General features: G+C 33.6%; 1 protein-coding gene across 5 annotated transcripts in view; it reads left to right on the top strand.

Annotated features, from left to right (window-relative positions):
* LOC144974988 (uncharacterized) overlaps positions 1-23338 on the top strand; it is a 151179-nt gene extending 127841 nt beyond the window's left edge. For all 5 annotated transcript variants that reach the window (XM_078918602.1, XM_078918604.1, XM_078918603.1 and 2 more), the window contains exons 40-50: positions 2016-2079; positions 4013-4112; positions 5960-6116; positions 6405-6505; positions 9071-9219; positions 9450-9620; positions 10060-10155; positions 11003-11191; positions 12398-12464; positions 20429-20628; positions 21593-23338. In XM_078918602.1, coding sequence (XP_078774728.1) covers positions 2016-2079; positions 4013-4112; positions 5960-6116; positions 6405-6505; positions 9071-9219; positions 9450-9620; positions 10060-10155; positions 11003-11191; positions 12398-12464; positions 20429-20628; positions 21593-21724 — 1426 coding nt within the window. In that variant the 3' untranslated portion in view covers positions 21725-23338. The remainder of the gene's footprint in view (positions 1-2015; positions 2080-4012; positions 4113-5959; positions 6117-6404; positions 6506-9070; positions 9220-9449; positions 9621-10059; positions 10156-11002; positions 11192-12397; positions 12465-20428; positions 20629-21592) is intronic.
* Positions 23339-26500: the final 3162 nt, after the last annotated feature.

The following is a 26500-nucleotide window of genomic DNA, read 5'->3' as shown; positions in this document are numbered from 1 at the left end:
TACTGTCAGATTGGTTACACATGGAGATTTCACACAAAGTGTGATACATGGGTAGTGAGAAAATAAACAGACATATCATGTCATACACACACATGCACATACACATATGTACGCAGAGAGAAAGAGAGATAGAGATAGAGAGAGAAAGAGAGAGAGAGAGAGAGAGAGAGAGAGAGAGAGAGAGAGAGAGAGAGAGAGAGAAGGCTTAAACAAAGTAGTAGAAAAGAAGAATAGTAAACTGGTTTCAATCTTATTTTGAGCTGATTTTATGATTTTTTCAAGGGGTTTCGTAGTCAGATGGGCATTGTCATAACTAAGTGCTAGAGAATGGTGTGGAACATTTCGTGGAACATCCAAAACAAAGCCTGTGGACATGAATCTTACACTATGTGCATTCATTTATTGTTTATTTTTGTTTGCCACTTCTTATACGGACTAAAGTTTAGAATACAGGAGTCATGCTCAGGGGAAAATGTTGTAGGTACATTGCCTTTTACCAAATCTCTGTCCAGATTAGCAACATCACGTTGCTGAGGATGTGAATTAAATAAAACAATGTTTATGAGAAAGATTGTATGCCTAGTGGCTTTATTCAGTGCAATGTCAATCAAAAACCAAATAAAACATTTTCACCTGAGGTGTCCGAGTCATTGAACAGTGTAGTTTGACCTGAAATGATCATGCCAATCAAGACCTCCAAAGTTAAAGATGTATTCCACCATGCTTCAAGTAGGGAGGTCAGCAATTTGTCAGCCGTTCTGTCTGCCAATAGTACTAGTGACAAATCCTTCCAAACGCTTGCAATAAGCTTGCCGCCGTGACTGTTTCAAAATGCTGTCACCATGTCTGAACCACTTCTCAGTAGTTTTAATCAACTGGCCAAAACTTCCTAAAGGTGTTGAAGGATCGCAATCTTCATCCTCGATGTCACCCTCATTTCCTGAATCCAAATGATAGATCTGTCCACACTTTTTTTAACCTTTGATTGTTTCTGCTATTCTGTTGGAGCTAGATTGCCAGTAATTTGTTTATTTTACATTACTAGTGGAGATATCTCAATGTTTTTGGGGAAATAAAGGCTGTTAGGAACAGGCGTCATCTATTATACTTATTATACTACTGTATTGTATTTTTAGATTTGCCGGTCATTCTGGACTTGATGATAAAAATTTAACATTGGCCTTATGGAACAATGTGATCCACAGCCTACGTTTTAAAAGAATAGATTAGAAAGATTATCATTACTTGATAGTATCAAAAGAGATTTAAAATTACGTCATCAATTTTTGGTGAGGATATGCTATAATTGCGTAGAATAAATTATAATTGCAATGAAAATCAAACGTCAAAATGACCTTCATATTAATTTGAGTCAACGGATGATAGAATTAGCCTGATATATAAAAAAGTTTGCACATTACTCGTATTTCAGTCTATAAAAAATAGTTTTATAATTTTTAGATTTGCCAACAATTCTGTGCTTGATGATAAAATTTTTATTAGTTGTTCGGAACAATGTTGGATCTCTAACCCAATTAAAAAAGTTCTCAACTATTTGCGGAGAAATAAAGGCTATTATGAAAGGCAGTCATCTATTATACTTATTAAACTACTCTATTATGGAAATAAAATTAGATCGAGACGAATTTTTTTTGTGAAAACAGGCAATAGAAATACCCTTAATGAAAGGGTCGCAACTTACTCAAATATCAATCTGTAAATAAATAGTTTTAGCATTTTTAGATTTGCCAGTAATTCTGTGCTTGATGATAAAAATTTAACATTGGCTATACGGAACAATGTTGACAGCCCATCCTATTTTAAAAAAAGAATAGATAGATTATTATTAGTTTAGGGTATCAAGAGAGAGTTTAACTAATAATAATGATGTTGATGATGAAAAATGATGATGATGAAGAAAATGATTTACAAAACAAGTGATTAATTATATCTTCTCTAGCCCAGCCCTTGAGTAATTGACTAAAACTATTAAATTCTTTTACTCTTTCTTTCAGTTATTCTATGTACTATGAAAATCTGTTGAGGGTACATCATCAGCTGCTTTATACAAAGGAACAGGTATAAACTACATTATTTGACTGTTCATTTAGTAGTTGCTCATGTTTATCATCAATGATTTATATTGGAGCAGTTCAGGTTTCTCGTCATTGCCTAAATTAATTAGATATTGTAGAAGGTCCATTCATCTTTGATGCTGTAAATGTGTGATTAAGTGCATGTGATGCTTCTATTCAAGACCATTCTTACAAATTTGGAAAAAAATATTCATTACTTCCTGAGTTACGAGCATTTTACTCCTTATTTTTTGTACAACTCTGGTACTAATTCTAAATAATAATAATAATAATGATAATAATAAAATAATAAATAATAATAATAATAATAATAATAATAATAATAATAATAATAATAATAATATAATAATAATATAATAATAATAATAATAATAATAATAATAATAATAATATATAATAATTGTGATGATATGAGATAATAATAATAATAATATAATGATAATAATAATAATAATAATAATAATAATAAGAAGAAGAAGAAGAAGAAGAAGAAGAAGAAGAAGAAGAAGAAGAAGAAAAGAAAGAAGAAGAAGAAGAAGAAGAAGAAGAACAATGATAATAATAATAATAATAATAATAATAATAATAATAATAATAATAATAATAATAATAATAATAATAATGAAAATAATAATAGTAATGATGATGATGATAATAATATTAGTATAATAACAATAATACTACTACTACTACTAACTACTATAATAATAATAATAATAATAATAATAATAATAATAATAATAATAATAATAATAATAATAATAATAAATAATAATTATGATAATAATAATTATGATGATAATAATAATAATAATAATAATAATAATAATAATAATAATAATAATAATAATAATAATACCATATCATAGTTTAAAATTCCCTTTATCTATGCTATGGCAATTTCTTCCTCACCCCATGATACAAAAATTAAAATGCTTTCTATGATTGATATGTAAAATAATGTGTAAAGTGGTTTGTCAATATTTAGCTGAGCAAGTTTTTGTAAGAATTACATTCTTTTGTTCATTGGTAACACCCAAATATTTTTTGCTTGATACTTGCTCAACTGCTTCGCTTTTTATAACCAGTTGTTCTTTATTTTATAAAACCGATTATTGGTTCTTTACCTTTCTTAATGTTTAGTTCAACATAGTTATCATCACACCACTTATTTCCTTTTTGTATTGCTCTTCGCTCATCTTTATCTAATATTAAGCCTTGTAGAGTTCGTTTGTCTGCAGCTTTTAATAAAGGGACACTGAAACTTGAGCGTTGACAACCGTTTGTGTCAAGAATGAACAACATGGACGAGATCACACAGCCCTGTTGATCTTACATGACCGCACACAAAGGACACCTTTCACCTCCTTTTCTTCTGAATTTCGGCATACCTGAATACTCCAGGGGCAGGGTGGGGGGCACTATTATTTATGGTGAATTAATGAGACTTTTTCCTCCTGCTCTTTCGTACTGTTTTTATCTGACAAAAAATTCAAACATCTGGGAGATGACAAATTTGTTTATTTGGAGATGGGACAATTTTTCAACCAGTAGGTTGGGTTCTATAATGCTAACTGTTGACAAAAAGTCTACAAAAAAAAAAGAAAAAAAGAATACTGCAATAACTCTTGAAAGTATCTAAAAATTTGTAGAAACAAGAAAAAGGATCTTCAACTCTGCGCTTTTTAAATATGCAAATTGATAATCATCTAAAGAGTGACTAATGTTATTATTAATTTTTAGTAATAAGAGTTTTTTGAAACATTTTATTTTGAATGAAAGAAAGGTTGCTAGTCCTGACGATATGAATGGAAAAGTGTACTGGTCATCTATACCATAGTTTTCAATATGTCTTATCATATATATATATACAGTATCCCCTATTCTCAATTATTATTATTCCTTTCTGTCTGCAGGAAATAAAACACCTAAAAGAGCAGTTACGAATGGCCCACAGTGATACCCAGGTGACGGTGCAATGCCAGATGGCTAATGAAGCCCACAGTCTACTTATGGGTAAGGTTAATTACAGTAAAAATTGGTAATAATGAATTTTAAAGGCCTTGAGGTTTTCAAGTTAAATTTCTCACGAATGAGTATCACAGTAGTTCATTTTCGTTAATTTTTTGTACTGATGACAAGAACAAGCCTATACTCACAGTCACACAATGCATGATCATCCCTTACAACATGTTGACTCCATAAAATACCTCTGAGTCCATCTCAATCAGAAACTAAAGTGGCAAACCCATATAGAACATATCACAGCAAAGACAAGTAGGATTCTGGGGTTTCTCAAAAGAAACTTAAACCAATGCCCACTAAAATTTAAAGCACAGGCGTACACATTGCTTATCAGGCCAATACTAGAATATGTCAGAGCTGTATGGGATCCATACACAAAAAAGGACATAGACAAGATTGAAAAGTACAAAGAACTTTGCAAGATTTGCAACTGGATGCAAATCCAGAGACCTGGGTTGTGTCATGTCCTCCCTCTAGTCACTTGAATGGAAACTATTCAAAAATCGGCACAAGGTATCCAATTTTGTTACCTTACACAACACAAAACCATCAATGACCCAAATGCATCCATTATCACCCCAAACTACATAAAAAGCTAATCAGATAAATACCCTACATGTAGATACAATGCACCACAATACATACAACCATTTGCAAGAACAGACACATACAAACACATCTTTTTCCCACGAACTACAAATGACTGGAATGTCCTGCCACCGAACATAATGGAGGTAGAATGCTTGGAAACTTTCAAAACAGTTTTGAATGCACTAGTTCATCAAAGTAATCTGTGTCTTTTCCCTGTTTTGATTTGACTGTACTTTAACTAAGCATTGTCAGTGATGGGCTCATGCAGCCTTTTGCAAATTCAAGCCATTGAAGATTTCACCAGAATAATACCACATCTTTGTTTTCACGTGTTGACACACACCCAACATGCTAAAAATGATGGCGTCTGTTTTCACTGGAATTTGACTAAACAAATATCATTTTTCGATAAAATCATCACGATGTCTAATCAATCCCATTATGCATGCGAACAATCTTCATGTCAATTTTAGACACCATGCAAAATTAGTTGAAAATTGATTGGTTCACTGGTTTTGGAGCCTTAGTGTTATAAAAAATCCTATTTGCCAAATATATACATAGATTAAAGTGAATTTTTCAAAATAATAAAATAATAATAATAATAATAATAATAATAATAATAATAATGATAATAATGATAATAGTAGTTATAATAATAATGATGATAATAGTAATAATAATAATAATAATAATAATAATAATAATCATAATAATAACAATAATAATAATAATAATAATTATTATTATTATTATTATTATTATTATTATTATTATTATTATTATTATTATTATTATTATTAATATTAGTATTATTATTATTATTATTATTTAAAAAATTAAAAAGAGAAAGAATAATAATATTATAATAATAGGATCATCAGAATTTCATTTCATCAAACAACCGTTACTAGAATGGAAATGTATTAAAACTGTAAGAGAGGATAAATTAAATCCAACATTGGTCCAAATGAAAAATATATCAGGGAAAAGAAAATGAAGATGAGGGCCAATTACAGAAATGCAATATCGATGGAAAGACTCTATCAGTGACCTGTATGATGATCCAAATAGAGCAGAACCACCAATTTTTTTCAAATATTGGGCAAGAGATTACAGTCGAAGAAATACAAAATGCACGTAATAAGTAGATAATAGTGATTTGTAATGGTTAGTTAATTCAGATGATTTGTTCTGTATTGAAAAGCAATAAATTCTGATTATGTATTTTTTTTAACTTCTCACAGAAATCACTGCCCTGAGGGCAAAAGTAGCAGAAATGAGAGAGATGAGTTTGACACAGGAACGGGACATACGGGAAAGAGTGAGGGAAGAATACAATGATCTTATCCAGAATATCTTCAATTCTGCTTTCCAACTTCGAAGCAAATTTGATGAATTTAGGTACAGAAATAACATTAGATATCTGTTGTACGTTTGTTTGTTTGATTTGGGTTTTTTTTTAATTTCCATTTGTTTGTTGTATGTTTTTTCTATGCAATATTTATATAATTTTAAAAAATATAAAATTTGTTGGTTTGTTTGGGGTTTTTTTCTTTTAATTAAAAAAAATATTAGCCATATGCCGATATTCTCTTTTAAATTCATTTTCAAAGTATGTACTGTTTCAGAAAAGTCATTGGAGTTAATTTTCTTTCTACTCTTTATTTTTTATTTGATTTAAATATAAAGAAATGACTTACAAGACGATGTATTTGAGAAGATTGCTGAGACCCGAAGTGAGGCTGTGGCTGGCATGGGAAAACTACAGCAAAAGTTTAAAGGAACCACAGGTAAAATGAGTTGTTGTTATTGTTATAGATAAACAATTTGTTCTTGTCATTAAGACAGTAGTACTTTAGATATTTTGTGAACAATTTTTATAAATTTTACTCTCTCTCTCTCTCTCTCTCTCTCTCCCCCTCCCTCCCTCCCTCCCTCTCTCTCTCTCTCTCTCTCTCTCTCTCTCTCTCTCTCTCTCTCTCTCTCTCTCTCTCTCTCTCTCTCTCTCAAAAACAAACACCCTAGCACCTTTACTAAGACTTATGACTAACCCTAATAGTTTTTTTAATACCCTGACCTTGAGCTAACCTTAATAGAAAAAAAAACAACCTAGGACTGCTTTCAATATTTCACAGAACAAAATGGCGATGGAAAACCAAAACAATGGTCGTATTAGGAAAGTTTAAACTTTCACTAATCTATCAAGGTTTGTTCTTGAGTTTTTAAAATTCTACTATATATTGACAAATTGAATAAATAAATGCATGACAAAAGATCCACTGTGAAAATACAAATTGAAAGAAATGCCAGCACGAGAGAGCTTTCGGAAGGCCTCCCTTTTGGACGACTTCTGGAAAGCTTCGTACAGCTCTGAGGGCCTCCGGATGGCTTGAGAATGCTTTAGATGACCTCTGGACGGCTTCCCTAGGTCGCCGGACAGCAATTAGTATGAGTACTAATTGCCGTCCAGAGACGAATGAGGAACTTTCGGAAGGCCTCCCTTTCTGATGATTTCTAGAAAGCTTTGTACAGATCTGAGGGCCTCCGGATGTCTTGAGAATGCTTTAGATGACCTCCGGATGGCTTTCCTAGGCCGCTGGATAGCTCAGGATGGCTCTGGACGGCAATTAGTAGGACCGATTATTATTGTATATATTTCCAGTTCATTGTGAACTCTTCCCCCCCCCCCCCCCCCCCCCACATATTTCCAGTTCATTGTGAATTCTTTCCCTCCCCCCACCCGCTCTCTCACTAATTCCTTTTCCGTATATATTTCCACACGCAAACACACACACACACACCCACACACTCTCTCTCTCTCTCTCTCTCTCTCCCCTCCTCTCTCTCTCTCTCTCTCTCTCTCTCTCTCTCTCTCTCTCTCTCTCTCTCTCTCTCTCTCTCTCTCTCTCTCTCTCTCTCTCTCTCTCTCTCTCTCTCCGTTGTGTCCACATTTGGCAAATGTTTTGGAACCTTCTATTTTGGTGTCTTGTTGTTTGTCTCCTGAGAAAGGTTTTTTATGAGTCACATTCACTCACTTTATTTTTATCCCCATTTTATTGGCTAGAGATTGCAACCTTATATATATATATATAAATATATATATATATATATATATATATATATATATAATATATATATATATATATATATATATATATATATATATATAAGCTATCATCAGGTGCACACATTGCAACATCTATTACATTTGTGAATCAGGCAAAAGTCTGGAAGATCTCTCAGCACAACATCTGTAGGACAATACTAATGAATATGATATGATTTAGCCCGACAAAATCAACCGACTTAGACATATCAGTTCTAGGGCTCATGTCTGCGTATTGAAATTTTGCTACATTGACACCTAATCTCATTAAAAACACGAGGCACATATCATATTATGGGAGAAAATTTGCCTGTTTTGATAAATTGATGTAATTTTGTCTATCAAATAGGTGAAATTGAACAGTTTGAAAAAAAAAAATGCCAAAATGCCAAAACCAATTATTTCATGCCAAACACCAATATTATTGTTATTGTTTATTATTTTATTATATATTATATTATATTATTATTATATTATTATTATTATTATTATTATTATTATTATTATTATTATTATTATATATTATTATTATTATTATTATTATTTATTATTATTATTATTATTTTATTATATGTTGTTGTTGTTGTTTTTGTTGTTGTTGCATTTTTGTTGTTGTTGCTGTTGTTTTTGTTGTTGTTGTTGTTATTATTATTATTTATTATTATGATAGTTGCTATTATCAGTATTATCATTATATTTATTACAAGTTTCGTAAGTTTCTCCACAGAAAAAAACCCCATGAAAAATAGAATATTTTTAAAAAATCAATTTAATAAAATAAAATGGTAAAAATTAACATAAAATATACCTTCATGTCCATTCTGAAGATGTATGTACGATAGTATATCTCCTTTTCTCATACAGATTATAATCTCACCATACACTCCCAACACTAAGCAATTACCAGCAAACAATATAATAAAAAACAAAACAAAAAACAAAACACCATATCTCAACATGTACCGGTATATTCAATTGACAACGAGTTGAATAAATCATCAATCACAACAAAACTACTCTTTACTGAGCCAAACTTGAATCATAAAATAATCATAATTACAACTAATGCAGAATAATGAAATGCCACAACTTTAAAATAAATTGTGAGTATGTATCATCAACATATTTTGTTGTTCGTAAAGTTATTTTAGTGCCCCCAAAAATTTAATCGGTCATCTTATACTTTTTTGTATGCACACTTATATCAGCATTACCAGTATAATTGATTGTCCCAATGTGATCTATTCAGATGAAGAAGACTTGAAGGCAAATCTTAGTCGTGCCGAGCAAATTCGTCTGCTTCAAAGTGAGAACCACCATTTGAATCAACTTATTCTCAAAATGAAAGCCATGAACTCATGGAGACAGAATGTAAAGACAAATAGCTTTTTGAAAGCGGTAAGCCTAATGTTACTTTTTAAAATATTTAATTTTGCATTTGGAGACACATCAAATGTTATTTATTGTGCAAATGCTGTTTTCTTGGTGAAATCTTTCGAAGTTTGATTTTTTAATCACTGCAAGAAATATAACTACATAAATCAGAGCTCGTGTTATTCATATTTTATCTGCAAAATTATTAACCCTTACTAACTCTACAAATTCAGTATTTGTGTCCTCTTTTGTAGACTTCTAATCTCCGCAAAAAAGCTGAAGGCAGCAAGAAAGACCATCTTGAGGTCAGCATGCTAGCTGAAGAGGAAGTGATTTTGTTGAGACAGCAGTTGGTTGCCATTCGTAAAGCGTTAACTGCCACTGAGAAAGAGAGTAACCAAGTTAGGAAGGTGCTGCAAAAGGAGGTAATTTTAGAAGTGGTCTTTCAACCTAAAACATTCACTAGCTCATGTTACGTGGAGATTCATTGGATTGCATTTGCTTTAAATTGCAGTTTTTAAATATATGAAATAAAATTATTAACCTGGAAGTCTTGTTCATCCTGAAAATATTTAATTAATGATTTTTTTCTACATTTAAAATCCTGAACACTATTCAACAAGTGCTTTTTTATTTTTTAAATTTGTTTTTGTTATATCACGAAGAAAAATCAATAATTACTTAACTCATTTAGATTGCTAAAAGTGATATTTTCAAATATTATATTGTTGTTTATTTTTATGCTGTCTGGCCTGCAGAACTTGAATCTTAATCAAATGTTTTATAATAATTATATGAGTTGTGTCAATTGACAAGTTATTATATAGGAGTTTTGTCAATTCACACGTTATTACTTGTCATCAGTTGAAGCTCAAGTCTGAAAGAGAGCATGAGGATGCCCAAAAGGAGAGAAGCAAACAACAATTAGAACAGGCCAAACAAGCTAGCGTGGACAGACTGGTAAGACTGCAGTTACAGCATTGTAAGACTCCTGTCAAATTTTATACAATATACAATATCAAGTTTCAACTGACAACATCTGGAGACTTCCAGATGAAATTGTAAGCTGAACAAGATATTTCGAAGTATAGACCACCATATTAAACATGATATAATGCGTCATTCAGGACTTCTGTATGCAAAAAGAAGAAAAATTGAAAAAAAATATATAGATAAATATAAGAATGAATAAACAAGTAAAAGAATTTAGGCCAGGGCTTATGGTCAGTAGTGACCAATGGGCACTCACACAAGTTGGTCAGTACTGGCGATATACCCTAGCGTTTGTGCGTCAATGCTGACAGCTGACAAATATCCTATCAACGCCTATTTGTTGGTGCTAAATTATTCCTTTTAGTTATTTTAATATTCTTTCAACATCTCTTGAATATGGTTATCGTTATGGCTGAACAGATCAGGCAATAACTATGGGCACCAAATGAGGCAAATCAATATGGGTTCAAACCCCGCCAGTATCATGTTTTTGTTTTTCTCTTGTGTATGTCTGTGTGTGTGTATGTGTATGTGTGTGTGTGCATTTGTGTGTTGTGTGTGTGTGATACTTATATAAATTGGCGCTATGTCTGCATTTTTCTTCTTCTTCTTCTTCTTCTTCTTCTTCTTATTATTATTATTATATTATTATTATTATTATTATTATTATTATTATTATATATTATTATTATTATTATTATTACTATTATTATTATTATTATTATTATCATCGTCATCATCGTCATCATCATCTCATCATCATCATCATTGTGACCTTTCTGCCTATATCATTTTATAATCACATTTATTATAGGTGGATGAGCTGATGACCAAAGAATCACGTTTGCGAGCATTGGAAGAAGAGCAGGATCGAACGACTAAACTTACCATGATAAATCAAGATAAGATTAAAAAGGATGTAGAGACCATCAAAAAACAACTCTGCCATGAGCGAAACCTCAAACTTGATGCTTTCCAAAGAGTTGATGATCTGCAGACTCAGGTAAGATTTCATCAGTGATGTTGCAGAGTTCACTGAACTTTGGCTTCACATGACCTGCAGAAATTGAATCACATGATATAATTTATTGCTGTTTTTTTTGTGTTTTTTAAAAATTTTGCGTGTCATAAAAAACATCTTTTACTTCTGGGATTATTATAAAACTGAAAATCTTTCTTTAGATGCGTGGATTGTTTATTTAGTGACGTTGTCTTGCTCCACTCTCTACTTTCAGGGAATTTTCATGCCTACTTAACAAGCCATGTCTCTTTTTTATCTTTCCAACATCACAAAATACACCAAAGAATGTCAACATCTCTAATTTAGGAAGCGTTCAAATAAATACATGTAAATATATGTACAGTCCAAGCTGGTTTATTGGGACAGCTCAGTTTCTGACAAATTGTCCCAATTAAGCGGAGTCCCAATTAAGTGGCAGTTATGAAATTGAACAATTTTTCAGATTGACCATAGTCCACTCTGCATTATCCTGTGTAAACATTTTACATGTCAGTTATTGCAAAAAAACAATGTTTATCAGACAGTGACATTTCACGTCTTAATGAAAAACAAACAACACCTTAATCTAACTCTAACAATGAGAGACAAATCTAACTACACTAAACAATTAATGAATTTGCCACTCATAACAATTGCATAAGAAGCAATGGATTAAGAATGCATTGTCTACTTATTTGTCTCATTGAACAAACAAACCATTTGGTGGTGACAGTCTCAGTTTGCATACAAACCTAGCATCGTGGCCATTGACCCATGACCATGAATTTGACTATGGCAGTCAATAGACTAGTGTTATACAGGTAAATTCTATTGTTCACACCTCTGTGATTAACAGTACGACCACACAACCAGTTGACCATCCCGTTAGACTAATTTGTATTTTATGAACCATAGTTTAAATGATTAAAGACAATGTAAAAGTTCTTTGAGACGGTTATTGTTAAATTTCGTCCTCATTAAAGGGGTGTGTCATCCCAATTAAGCATCTGGGAGTTGAAAAGGGTATGACTGGTAATATAGGGATTCTCTGTTTGAAAAAAATAAATAAAAAGCAAAAATACAACCAACAAAAATTAAAACTTGTTATTGATACTGCTTTGAAGTGTTAATGTATGTTAAACATCTTAAAACAAACATAAAAGAGAAGTCACTAAAAAGACATTAGTCTATCTTTTACTTTTTTTCTAGGTGTATGACTATGAGTCCTGCATCTTGAATAGATCACCATCTGCACTTCCTCCTTCGTCAACAACATGTAAGTTGTAATGTTGTCTCTTATTAATACTGTTTGCTGGGGTTTTTGTTTGTTTTTGTTTTTGTTTTTTACTGTTAAATTCATTTTTATTTTTCAAATAATAATATATCATAATAATGATAATATATTATAATAATAATAATAATAATAATAATAATAATAATAATAATAATAATAATAATAATAATAATAATAATAATAATAATAATAATAATAATATGATAATAATAATGATAATATTAATAATAATAATAATAATAATAATAATAATAATAATAATAATAATAATAATAATAATAATAATAATAATAAAAAATGACGATAATAATAATGATAATAATAATAACAATAATAATAATAATAATAATAATAATAATAATAATAATAATAATAATAATAATAATAATAATAATAATACGAAGTAGCTATTGGTCAGTACTGACCCCCAGGCACTGGTGCCTGTTGGACAGTTCTGCGGAGTGGCTATTGATCAGTACTGGGCGCTGGTTCCTTTATGTTGTTTTTTTCAACTAAATATTTTGACTTCAAATATCCTTTTTTCTAAATTACCTTGTGAGATTTTCATTTTAGTTTATGCAGAATTATTAGTTGTTTTTATTTTTAATTTTATTATTATTATTGTTAACGTTAGCTCTAGTATGACTAGAATCTAGGGGTGCCAGATGCCATCGATGTGACAAAATTTGGCCACATTTCCAACTCAACTCTGTTTTGTTTTCGGTGGGTTTTTAAAAATCTTGGTTTTTTGTTTTTTAGTTTGTGTTTTGTTGTTGTTATTTTTGTTTGTTTTGTTTTGCTCTTTTTTTTTTGGTCTTATTTATATCTTTTTTTTCAAAGATTTTGGATTATCTAGAATTAACAGTGAATGGGAATAATTTGGCCAACTTCGCGTAGGCATTGTAGGGAACAGTATGCCTTTTTATGTTGTGTGTTTGTGTGTTGGTGTGTAGTATCTCGATCGAGGTTGTTGTGAGTTGTTGTCATGATGTTCCGTTTGTGTGTGTGACGTCATATCTTGTTGGCCACCGTATATAAGCGACAGTCACCGCTTACTCTCTCTCTTTGACCATTTGAATCTACAACGTTCCTAACGGATAATCAAATCTAGGTATGTGTACTTAGTAAATCGGGAACTGCCCACTTCGGTGGAGATTCATGCCTCGGGCATATTATTTATTTATTTTATTTTCTCATCGTGAATGAGATGTAAAATCTATTCACGACAATTGGCGCTGCGACTAATAAAGTTTTACAATTTTCACTGTGGTTTTAGTGTAACTGTAAAATTTCGAACCCTGCCATGAAAATCGTGCATGGAGACACCACGTGCATGAGCACGGGAATTAGTTTCATAAAAAAGAGTTCTGTAAACAAGTCCGTCGTTAGTTAGCATTGTTCTAAAATTTCAACGGATTATGTTTAGATGCGCCGCGATATTTTTCCTCTGGATTACATGGGAGTTGGTGGATGCTACCCAACCAGAGAGGTCTTAACTGCTATTTCTGCAGCTATTCGCCGTTTTAGGGTCGGCAATTTCAACTAATTATCAGTATTTCAGTGATTTAACTACGATAATATTTAGAGAGATTTTCACTCTACAAAAAAGGAACAAAATATTGGTGAGTACCTTTCCCATTTTCATTGAATTGTTATTTGGAAATGCTTTAAATGACTAGGAGATGAGACCTACTATGCATTATTCCTTATAACTATCTGCTGATCTGGTGAACCACTCATAAAATAGGTGTCATGGTGTTTTTACTTACACAAGAAGTCGTAGTCGATGTCTAAACTCCTGAGTTTAATAAATCATGACCTACCATGCATACAGAGTAGGGTGCTTATCTTTTATGCATGAGACTAGAGTCTCAATGACTGCTATCTGGAGTACTATTCCTATGCATTGCATGGCTCCCAGATTGCTGGTCAATTACCTCTATCTCTAGTTCTTAAGTCAACAGTAACTGGACTCAACTCAGGTAGACTAGCTAACTAGTCTCTAAGCTGTAAGTGATAACACCAGAAGATTACAACAGAGGTCGAAGTCTATGTCTAAACTGAGTTAATCAAGACCCACCATGCATACAGGGTAGGGTGCTTATCTTTTATGCATGAGACTAGAGTCTCAAGGACTGACATCTGGAGTACTATTCCTATGCATTGCATGGCTCCCAGATTGCTGGTCAATCAGCTCTATCTCTAGTTCTTAAGTCAACAGTAACTGGACTCAACTCAGGTAGACTAACTAGACTAAGTTGTAAGTGATAAATCACTTAACTAGCTGAACAACCTACACAGGCTGCTAGTTTTGTCTCACCAGACAGTAGCGTTCATCTTCATTTACATGTTCCTAACAACCCCTATTAAGTATAGGATGTTTATCTGAACTCTTTACATCCATACTCTGGAAAACATATCCATCAGAAGGCGAAGTCGATGTCTAAACTCCTGAGTTTAAATCATGACCTACCATGCATACAGGGTAGGGTGCTTATCTTTTATGCATGAGACTAGAGTCTCAATGACTGCTTTCTGGAGTACTATTCCTATGCATTGCATGGCTCCCAGATTGCTGGTCAATTACCTCTATCTCTAGTTTTAAAGTCAACAGTAACTGGACTCAACTCAGGTAGACTAGCAGACTAGTCTCTAAGCTGTAAGTGTTAATACCAGAAGATTACAACAGAAGTCGAAATCTGTCTAAACTGAGTTTAATCAAGACCCACCATGCATACAGGGTAGGGTGCTTATCTTTTATGCATGAGACTAGAGTCTCAAGGACTGACATCTGGAGTACTATTCCTATGCATTGCATGGCTCCAGATTGCTGGTCAATTACCTCTATCTCTAGTTTTAAAGTCAACAGTAACTGGACTCAACTCAGGTAGACTAACTAGACTAAGTTGTAAGTGATAAATCTAACTAGCTGACCAAGCTACACAGGCGGCTAGTTGGGTCTCACCAGACAGAAGCGTTCATCTTCACTTACATGCTCCTAACTACCCCTATTAATTATTGGACGTTTCCCTGAAACTCTTTCCGTCCAATATGTGGGACATTTAGCTCACAAATTACCTGTCCCAGTCACCAAATTGTCTACATACCCCAATCTAATATGACAAGAATAGAAAACCCTAAATTGTCATAAAGTTGGCTATGGCCTAGTTTCAATCCATGTGAGCAGTTTCACTGAGACAAAATCTATTCATATTGTTCAGTTCATTTAAAATGGATTCAAAAATCATGATCAACTCAATCTCATCCAAAGATCTTGCCAGATCTTCATTGATCAGCAAGTCACTGGCTCGCAAAGTGTTAGACCTGCGTGCTCAGAAGGGTTTTCTAACTAGAGACGATTTGAAGATAAGGTTGCTAACATCAAAATGTTAGATCTTTTGATTTTGCGGTTCCGTCTACCGGTGCTTGGTAAATCCTGAGGAACCAGCTGCCGCAGCTTCCCAGGCTAGTACCCCGGATAAATCATGCCCGTTGGATAACTTGAGTAGCAGTAACGTAGACCTGCGGGGTGAACCGTTCGAACCAAAAAAACCTCGCTCGACGAGCCGTTTCGCAACCCGAAATGGTTGCTACTGATAAGTCGCGAGGAAAGGCGAATGATGCTTCAGTGTAAATCAAAATGGCGATATGAGACTTTTCCCACGTGAAGAGTTTCACGACTCACCAAGCATGTCACGCCGAGCAACCTTTCCGCTGTCCGATCAAGAAGGGGTGCCTTTTTCACAGGGGGGTAAACTTGGTCAGGATCCCTTTAAGGGGGATCTCCAAGGTAAAGGTTATGACCCGGTGAATATTCGCAAGAGGGATCCCTACCTCCACTTCTCAGAGGAAGATATAGCACCAATGCACATGAGAGAGGAGCAAAGGAGTAGAAGAGATCCAGTAAGGCAAAGTAGGACAGCGCATACGATGCCATCAGGAAGGATTGCCCCGATGTACGGTGATGTCCAAAATGTGATTGATATGTACAACGAACGTCAGAAGTGGAGAGACGAAGCAAGACAGTTGCCATATCGTGACGTCCCCTTTGCATCCGCAACCCTGATAACAAGCCCAACTATGAGATGCCAAATGAATACTCATACATGCTTCCCCATCCAGAGTGCAGCTACCAAGATCAATATCGTTTGATGGAACTGGAAGATGGGACACATTCGTATATAGTTTCCAAAATTTTTTGAAGTATCATGATATCCAGCACCTTCGTGATCAACTGTATTTCTTAAACTTAACATTGGAGGGAAAAGCCGCGGATTACCTATCGCGTATCCACCAATCAACAGTCTTCATAATATTGAGGAAGCATATGGGGCTTTAAGGAATAGATTTGGCGGCCAACAACTGCAACATGCAGCATTGATACAATTCAACAGTACCATCCAGGCCGAGAAGGAGGATGTTCTGGACTACACAGACTGTGGGAACTGGCACTCCAAGCTTTCCCAGGACAGAGTTGAAAAGATGAAATTCGACTATGGAATTAGAAGAGGCAAAAAGTGCACCTTGAAGACAGAAATTAAAAATTAGAAACGTTTTATAACTGAATGCCATCCTGATCAGTCCTGCCAGCATCATTGCAGATTTAATCCTCGGTGCAGTGTTATGTGTAAAAAACAGAAACAAGCTTTAAGAAGAATGGTCAATCAAGAAGCCTCCAACTCTGTCATGACTCATTTCTGTTGCTATGTACAAAAAGAAAAACCCAGACCCTGGAAAGAAACAACAAAGTATGTTTGACTGTCTGGAGCAACATCACAGTCTGTATCAACTGAGCAGAATAGCAACGAGTCGATGCCACCACTGTCAACATGGCAGTGACAGTGATGAAGGGGTTCAATTCCAAAGAAAATACCAGGGAAGCTCAGCCTGATGATACTGGACTCGAACCAAAGGCTGAAGGAGAAGGGTAGAGGTGACGCCTCACCTCCCCATCAAAGGGTAGAGGTTTCACCTCCCACTAAGAAACTTCTCACATCATGATGACTCAAGGGCACAAGGACTACTAGAGACACCTGGAGCAGACACCATGCACAGGGAGCCTGATGACACCCCAAGCAATCACAGGTTTGATGACAGCTGAAAAAAGTGCCCTGAACCCAAGACCTGATGATACCAGGGTTGGAACCCCTCAGAATCACAGGCTTGATGATACCTGGTGTAAGCCCCCTGAACCCAGAGACCTGATGATACCAGGATGGTACCCCTCGGAATCACAGGCGAGGAAGGGAGAGAGCTACCCAGAGGCCCATCTGATCATGGCTTAAGAACCCGACCCAACATGATGGAATCAGAATAAGCCAAGATGTGAGAAAGAACCATGAGGGTACCATGATGACCATGTGGGCCAGGAAACCAGGGTAGTGGTACCCCTAATGAACTGATAACATGAACACCTGAGAATTCACCTCAGTCAGGCGAGGGAGGGAATTATGGCTATACATCAGAAGGTATTTTACTACCTCGATCAGGTGAGTCAGAAGCATAAGCTTCAAAATGATGATGGATACCACCTTGTGGCAGGACCTGTATTATAGACATTAACATGAATTGGTAACGGACATGGTTCCGACTATGCTTTAAAAAAAAAAAAAAAAAAAAAAAAAAAAAAAAAATTTCTGACATTATCCCTGGTCATCATCATCTTGTCAATCATTAATAAAGAGCTCCCCTATCCTGTTAGCAATAATGTAAATACTAAATAAGCTCAATTTTCAGCTGCATTGTTTTAAAGAAAAAATGAGACATATCCACCCATTTACAAGTGCAGGAAGCAACCACACTGATATTGTCTTACAATTTTGATTGCTTATATTCCCAATGAAATTTAAAATATTACATCCCTCCTAACATGTTATCTTTTATTAATTGTGGTCCAACTTTCATAAGTACTATGTTCTGATATGGATATTTTCAGTAATGTTTTGTGGATTTTTATTTCAAGTTTTCAAGCCCCGGGGAAGGGAGATTTATTGTTTGTTATTTCCCCTGTTTTATGGCTCAATTGGAGCAACGCCTCATAAGGTAAGAAGTCTTTTTTTTTTTCGTTATAGGATGTCAAACTGGAGAATGAGGTTTGTTTTAGAAGGGGAGGAATGTAGGGAACAGTATGCCTTTTTATGTTGTGTGTTTGTGTGTTGGTGTGTAGTATCTCGATCGAGGTTGTTGTGAGTTGTTGTCATGATGTTCCGTTTGTGTGTGTGACGTCATATCTTGTTGGCCACGTATATAAGCGACAGTCACGCTTACTCTCTCTCTTTGACCATTTGAATCTACAACGTTCCTAACGGATAATCAAAATCTAGGTATGTGTACTTAGTAAATCGGGAACTGCCCACTTCGGTGGAGATTCATGCCTCGGGCATATTATTTATTTATTTTATTTTCTCATCGTGAATGAGATGTAAAAATCTATTCACGACAGCATCACTGTCTGTGATGTGAATATAGTCCATAATATTAATGTTTGATAGGACTTGTTTAAAGTCGTAAAATTTGAAGCTAAAGAAGAAAAAAGTTGACAGAATTTTTAAAAATTATAAGAAAATAAGAAAATGGCTTGAAAGCATTTCCGTTTTTTCATTCATTTAAAATATTTTCACAGTTAATTCATATCACTACACCATTAAATTGTAAACAACACAAAGCCGCCCACTGCCCATACCATCCTCAGTTCACCAGTTGATTCTCTATCAGACAGTCAGCAATCGCAAACGGTTGCGTTGACCTGATAAATCAAGGAATAGTGTCCATTGCAACTCAAATTACTCTTGATGACTTATTAAATAGATGGGGTTGAAATGCACTGTACAAAATATTGCTCAAGAACTTTATTCCTAACCCTAACAAAAAAAAAAAGATGACGACCAACTAGATCTGAACAGGTTGTTAACAATAAAGAGTCACTCTACTATGATTACAAATATGATCTAAAGACGTATTTAGTCTTTTGATATGATTTAGAATGTTGTGAAATTTCTTAAATCTGTCGCTCAAATACTGAAGTTCTTGTTTTGTAAAAGTGTCAATTTAAAATTATTTTTTTTGTCTATTTCATTCAATTTTGAATGTCCTTTTCTTTCTTTTTTCATTTTTTCATTATGAAAAGTTCTTTCAAGTACCAAATGCAGTAAATAATTATTTTTTAGTATGTTGAAATGACCTGGAATAATTATTACATGCAACTTGTAGAAATAATTCCTGGCCAAAATGACAGTGTTTTGGTCAAGCCATGATGTTAAGTCTGGAACTGTTGATCCTAACTGAACTCTTCTCATAAAGATTTTGCACTTAAGTCTTGTTTGTTATCCTTTTCTTTCTATTTTAAAAAAATCTGCAATGATGATAGGTGGTGATGTGTTTATTTGTTTTTGTTTTTCGGAATTATTTTTTTTCGCTTCTAGCGATTCTTGAGTTCGTAAAAAAAAAAAGTTAAAAGATTTAGATAAAATATTCACTTGTCCACCACTTAGTACTGACCAATAGCTACTCCGTAGGGGTAGGGACAAAAGGTCAGTACTGACCATAGCCCTGGCCTATTTTCAATCGGTGGCTTAGCATAAAGTCAAATGGATATTCAAGATATTTTAAAGTAATGTGACTATCAATGAATGTTAGGGTAACTAAACTTAATAATCAAACACTAACAAATGGGCGTTAGAAAGATAGTCATCAGCACTGACAAACAAGCGCTAAGGTGCATTGTCAGTATTGACAATAATAATAATAGTAATGACTAGTTAGCTAAATTCATAGATAAATATGTAAATAATATTTGCGTTAGTTTTTGGTTCAACCTGACATAAAATGAGACTTAGGGAGGGTCGCAATCTGAAATTTGAACCGCCATGCCTTGTTTTCATAATTGCTAATGTTTCACAAACCTATTCATTTTGTTTCAAAAATGTATCACCGTATTTTAAAACCAGCTATGACAAGAATGAGGGCTGCATCTGCTGGCATTAATCGACGTAGTCGACCTTCAACTGGAGGTGGCACACAGGGAAATTGGCCCCCTGCAGTCACGTGGCCAGCCAATCGAAGTATGACACCTCTCAATGGGGAATACCCTCAAGATATGAACATACCCATCAATAATGAAACTAAAAAGATACAGAGACCAAAAACTGTGAGTTTTAAACTTATTTCAGTTATATTCGAAATTGGAAATTGATTTGTTGTTGTTGTTGCTGTTGTTTCTAATTCAGTTGCTTTTGAGCTTGTGCTCTTTATTTGTTTCAATCTCATGTAAAAGTACCTGAAAGTCTTTTTCAGTTGTTATGTTGTGTTTCGGTATGGAGGGAGAAGTTGAGAAATAAATTATCGAAATGGAACGATTAACAGGTAGTTCCTGTATTGTCTAAAAATTGCATTGTAACAATGATGACAGCGTAAACATGCTTTAGAATTGAAAATGAAGCACTTGAGTATGTTTTCAAACTTTGAAATTGCCTCTTGTAACCAATCATGTCGTGTAATAAAAATAAAGTTTATTGTTCTCATCAAATTTCTCACACAAAAATGGCTGTCTAAGTAGGAACTTGAGGAGACTTACACAATTCTTAACTTAGATATGAGATATATGGTTCCCCCCGTAGTATTGTCTTAATAGATAAGAGATAGATAAAGTCTTTATTTAAGTGCGGCTATGTGGTCTTGTGGTATGACACTTGCTTTCAGATCGGATGGTCCTGGGTTTGAGCCTCGCTGTGCATAGTTGAGTCCTTGAAAAAGGCTCTTTTCTCACATTCTCTCACTGTACTCAAGTGAAAAATGAGTATCTGGCCGTTAAGAACGATGTCTCTGTCCGAAAAAAAATGCCTAACAGATGTCATTTCTCGTTCTACGTGTTAAGTTTGCTGGCCGCTTGGGACCCCTTGTAAAGTGCTTTGAGCATGTTTAGTAGATATTGCTCTATATAATAGTTCTAGTTTTGTTTTTAATACAAAAACCTAATCCACTTGACAAAGCATGACTCCTTAAGTTTCTTGTCGATTTTTTATCTTTTCCTCAATTCATTATTCTGTAGCTTTTATTCACTTATTCATATTCGAATTTCATGATGACCTAGAAAAATTCTGATCTCTCTGAAGGTTGGAGGTCGCCTACGAAGCCGTATTGCTGAGCAACTTTTGAATGATCTTGAGCCAGAAACACACAGAACTATCGTTCAGCTGGAGCAGCTACAACTTGAGACATCCTCAGGGCGGAGAGAAAAGTACTAGAACGGGAATTCCAGATCTCTCCCAAAGTTTGGGAGAGATGCAACATTATGGAGAGGGGCTAGTATCAAGAACACAATTTTGAAAGATAGAGACACAAAGTCATCAGATGGTTTAACATCAAAAAAGAGCATTAAACCTATCTCTTTACAACTCCAACAGAAAAAGGTGGTTAGATTTTCCTTGACAAATATAAAACCTAACAAATTTGAATAAGGTACTGTTGAAGTAAGTCAGTGAGACTTTAAGTTAGATGATTTTATTCAGGAAAATATTTAGTTCTTGTCATTGTGCCAAAAGTTTTCAAACAAGAATTTTCTATGAGAATAAGTGGATACCAAGTCATTCCTGAATCTCTGAAAATATAAAACCTGTCCTCTTACAATTTATTGTTATCACAAAATATTTTTTATAAGCTTGTAAAATTTACCTGGTTGTGGGATTGTTTTTCTTGTATTATTATATCTAGATTTCATTCTTTTGCATGATCCTGATTTGTTGCATTTTAGAATCAGCTTTTTTGTCTCTAAAATTTCATGACTTTGATCTTTTCATGTTGTTAGAATTATTCAACAGTTTGTGAAATCAATCAATTGTCCTACATTAGCCATCGATATTCTTTTTAAAATAAATATGTCGCATTGCCTCTGTACTGTACGGATTTTGAATAGAATAATTGGCAACCCACATTTTTTTCATGAATGAATCTACTGGAATTAATTAGTTCATAACTTAAGGTAATGCTAATATAACAAATCTTTAATTCACTCCAGTCGATATTCAGATCTTAAAATTAAAAATACTAATCCGTCCATGCATAATATTTGCTATTCAATTCTAAAGAGATCTGTAGTTTTGGTTTGTTGTTTTTTTTGTGTGTTTTTTTTAAATTTATTTATTTTTTTTAATTTGCATATTATTGTTTTTTGTTTTTTTAAATATCAATTATTTTCATCATTTAAACTGACAATCATAGGCAAAAACATGTAAAACTTACTTTGTATTTTAATATGGCAATTTCAATGGAAAGATTGTTCAAAGTTATACAATCATGGATTTGAATCGACGTGAACTGAGTACCAAGATTTGAATCCATTTTCAGATGGTAAAATCTGTTTTGGTCTCTAATCTGCAATAACAATCTGTCTTGCTCGAGAAAAGTTATGTGAGCTCTCTTGCTGGCATCAGTCTATCAACCCTTTTTTTAATAGCAAATAATTTTCCTCTTTAGATTTTCATGTTTTTCTCTGTGTATTTATTAGGGTTATTATTTAGTTGAAGAGAATAATTTGATTTATAAACAGTTATTGATTGAGTCCATTTTTAATACCAATCCAAAAGTGCACTAACTTATGATAACATAATGTGTGTGTGTGCGTGTGTCTGTGTGTGTGTGTGTGTCTGTGTGTGTGTGTGATTTTTCCTGTAGTTAATGACAGGCTTTCCTAGTCTTACTGTTAAATCGCATTCTATTTATCTATCTTTTCATTTTCTATTTTTTTAAAATAATGTAAAATAATTTTATACTTATTTTTGATAGCTGTTCTGTGATACGATATTGGTTTGTATTTAGAAATATAGTTCTTTTCAATAAACAAAACGTATAACATTACAACATATTTTTACTTCAGTTTTCTTCAATTATCTTTTTGTTATGATTTTTTTTGTGTGTTAACATCATAAATGGAATATTAGAATAAACATTATAAAACAATTTAAGCAAAACAAAAAAGTGTGACAAGTTCAGTTTTAGATAAAGCAATGATAAAGGTGATTTAGCATTTAAAATGTAACATATATATTTACTTGATGAAAAGAAGGAGCAAAAATAAAATGCATGCATTTAAGCAAAATTTCAATTCTTCTACTCTTTCTCCCCCGCCCCCCCCCCCCTCTCTCCCCCCTCCCCCTTAGTTCGTCATTTTCAGACAGAGTAAATACTAATAATATCTTTCCACCTACTCCTCTCCATTTGGGTTTCTGTTTTAGTGCATCCTCTTTGTATCGCTGGCTGCATGAAATCATACTCCTTATCTATAGATAAAAATGAACTTGTGCGATTTTTTGCCGTTACAAAATGATTTAACCACTCCTCAGAGGGTTTCTTAAAACCACAAATTTTTAAAACTGCCTTACTCGGTCTTAGGTAGTTAATTATTGTTTAGTCTTATTGAAAAAGACATGAATTAAAAACTGACATTCATTATCTGTTCTCGTGGCTCAATAATCAGACCCAGAGAATGCTGAGACATTGGATTTTGCAGTAATATTTTATGTAAAGAAATTGAAACTGAACTATTTTGGCCACACGACTCGCCACGAATCATTAGAAAAGCACATTCTGCAGACAAGGGTAGACGGCAAGAGAGGAAGAGGTAGACCAACAAGAAGCTGGGAACAAGATATATGTGAATGGCTGGGAATGACTGCAACTCAAGCAAGTAGACTGGCAGAAAACCGTAATCTGTTTCGCAAGAAAGTTCGGGAAGCAACGTCCTACGCAGGATCAGCTGACTAGATGATGATGATGATGATTTTATCCAAATATCTATTTCCCCGAAGAAGCATTATAATGACAAGGATAGTACAACAATTGAGAAAAATGGGACATTGAGATAGGTTTATTTGACTGTATATATTTTCACCTAAATCATTAGTAAGTTTTTTATATACTCATACTTAATACTAATACCATTTAGGTAATTTGAGTCTCATGAGAGCGATTGATCTCTGAGATATGGAATCATCTATTGCAATTGCAAGATTTCAGCCAATCATAGATTTTAAATAGCAATCTAGAGGTGTAATTTTGTGAGATTACTTAAAGGAAAAGAAAACCATATTTTTTGTGTAGGTTTTAAATGTTCAAATGAAAGGATAAATTTTACCTAACAGTAGCAAAAGACGCCCGAGTCAAAGTACCATACAAATAATAGAATAAGCAACATTGTAACAACGATACTACAATCATCCATCACTTATTCAATATTGCCTTAATATAAATAAGGACTTGTCATTTTGATTATGAATTGTTCATAAATATCCCTGTCCAGTTATACTTTCGTCGTATTATTGATTCCCAGTTTGAATACCGTAATCAAACTGCTCAGACAATCTACCACTACCATATCAAGAAATATTGCTGCAGAGTTATCAATTATAAGAAGACAATGCCCTGCAGCATGGGTTCTGATTATTGATTCATGCAATCATACGACAAGAATAGTCAAACTGATTTTATAATATTAGATCTCAGCAAAGTCTTAGAGACTGAACAAACGGCTTTGATTTGCTCGTGTTACCACACAACGCTCATAAGACGATGCGAAAATGCCTATCCTCGAGTACTGATGGTAACAAATTCAAGGATGACAATTTCTACACTGTAAGTATAAGAAGTGAAACAAATGTACAGCAATTTTTTTTTTCACTCTGAGCAATACAAGAATATCGCTTTTCATAACTTCGAAGTTAAAAATAAATCAGTCTACTCACCGCTTCGTGTCCTACCTGCACTACTAATTAGTGTCATCGTCCATAGTCCATATATTATGAGTTTGTTGTAAAGAGTGAGTGTGTGTCTTGTGTGTTTTGCTTCATTCAGTGTATCATCATCACTGTGAAATTTGCAGATTATTTCAGTCAAGAGCTTTTATGTGGATTAATCTCAATTAATGAGGATCTTCTTATATCACATCTTGTCGGCTACTTCCATTGTAGGGAAATTACCAGACGGAAATAAATTCATACTTGAGATAGCGGGATATAAATGATAATTTGATAATTAATTAGTATCATCCTATATTAATAAGATGTTTTGGTAACTTTTATTGTACTTGTTAAAAAGCAAAAACATTTCAGTTATTCAAACTAATATTGTTCGAACAGACGACAAATGTTTAAATCCAATTGACAAATTAATATAGGTTTTAAGCTAAAATGACTTACAAATGTGTTTCCATTATAAGGAAACAAGACATACGAGAAAGGAACATTATTTCATCGTAATTTATTCAAGTAAAAAGCGAAGCTTTGAATAAAAGCATTGCTAATTTTTCCGAGATAAAATCGAAAAAAGATATTCATTGAAAAAAAATCCAATCCAATCGTTATTTCATGATATGTGACAAGCATACTAAATATGTAACCCGCAGCTTCAATGCGGTATTATATATAATAATATATCGGGACGGTTTAGATAATGAAAATTGAATCTATACTCAAAGAGATCAGACTGCCAACATTTGTTTGTATCATTTAGAAGTTAGAATATATCGGGTGCAAGAAAAAAAAACTTACATAAACTTAGAACCATGCAGCCTCCACTCTGTAAATGATATAAACGATGCATGTCTGAAATTTTTGTACAATCGAACCTACTTATTGAATTTTATATAAAGTACACAAATTTTCAATCGAATAAGGTGGGAAATATTGATTCGATTATTGTTTTAATAAACGCATCGCATATTAGCAAAATAGAAGATATCAGAAAACGTAACTCTCAAATTTTGAAGTCATCAGTCGACACCTCCACCCCCTTTCCCCAATTTTGAGTAATGACTGTGCGTTGCCTTTTTCCACTTTGATCTAGTTGAGTTTCTATTGTATTGAATAGCGCTCTGATCCCACGTATTTTGAATTCGCTTTTTATCATTATCATAAGTTCCATTACTGCTACAACCTTTACTACCACCACCACCACCACCTCATCATCATCATCATCATCATCATCATCATCGTCATCATCATCATCATCATCATCATCATCAACGTTAC

The sequence above is a fragment of the Berghia stephanieae genome, chromosome 6, assembly GCF_034508935.2.
Source record: "Berghia stephanieae isolate SIO BIC M18660-M18661 chromosome 6, UCSD_Bste_1.3, whole genome shotgun sequence".
Lineage (NCBI taxonomy): Eukaryota > Metazoa > Mollusca > Gastropoda > Nudibranchia > Aeolidiidae > Berghia > Berghia stephanieae.
The sequence above is the reverse complement of the archived record's forward strand: the minus strand, read 5'-3'. Positions and strand labels throughout refer to the sequence as shown.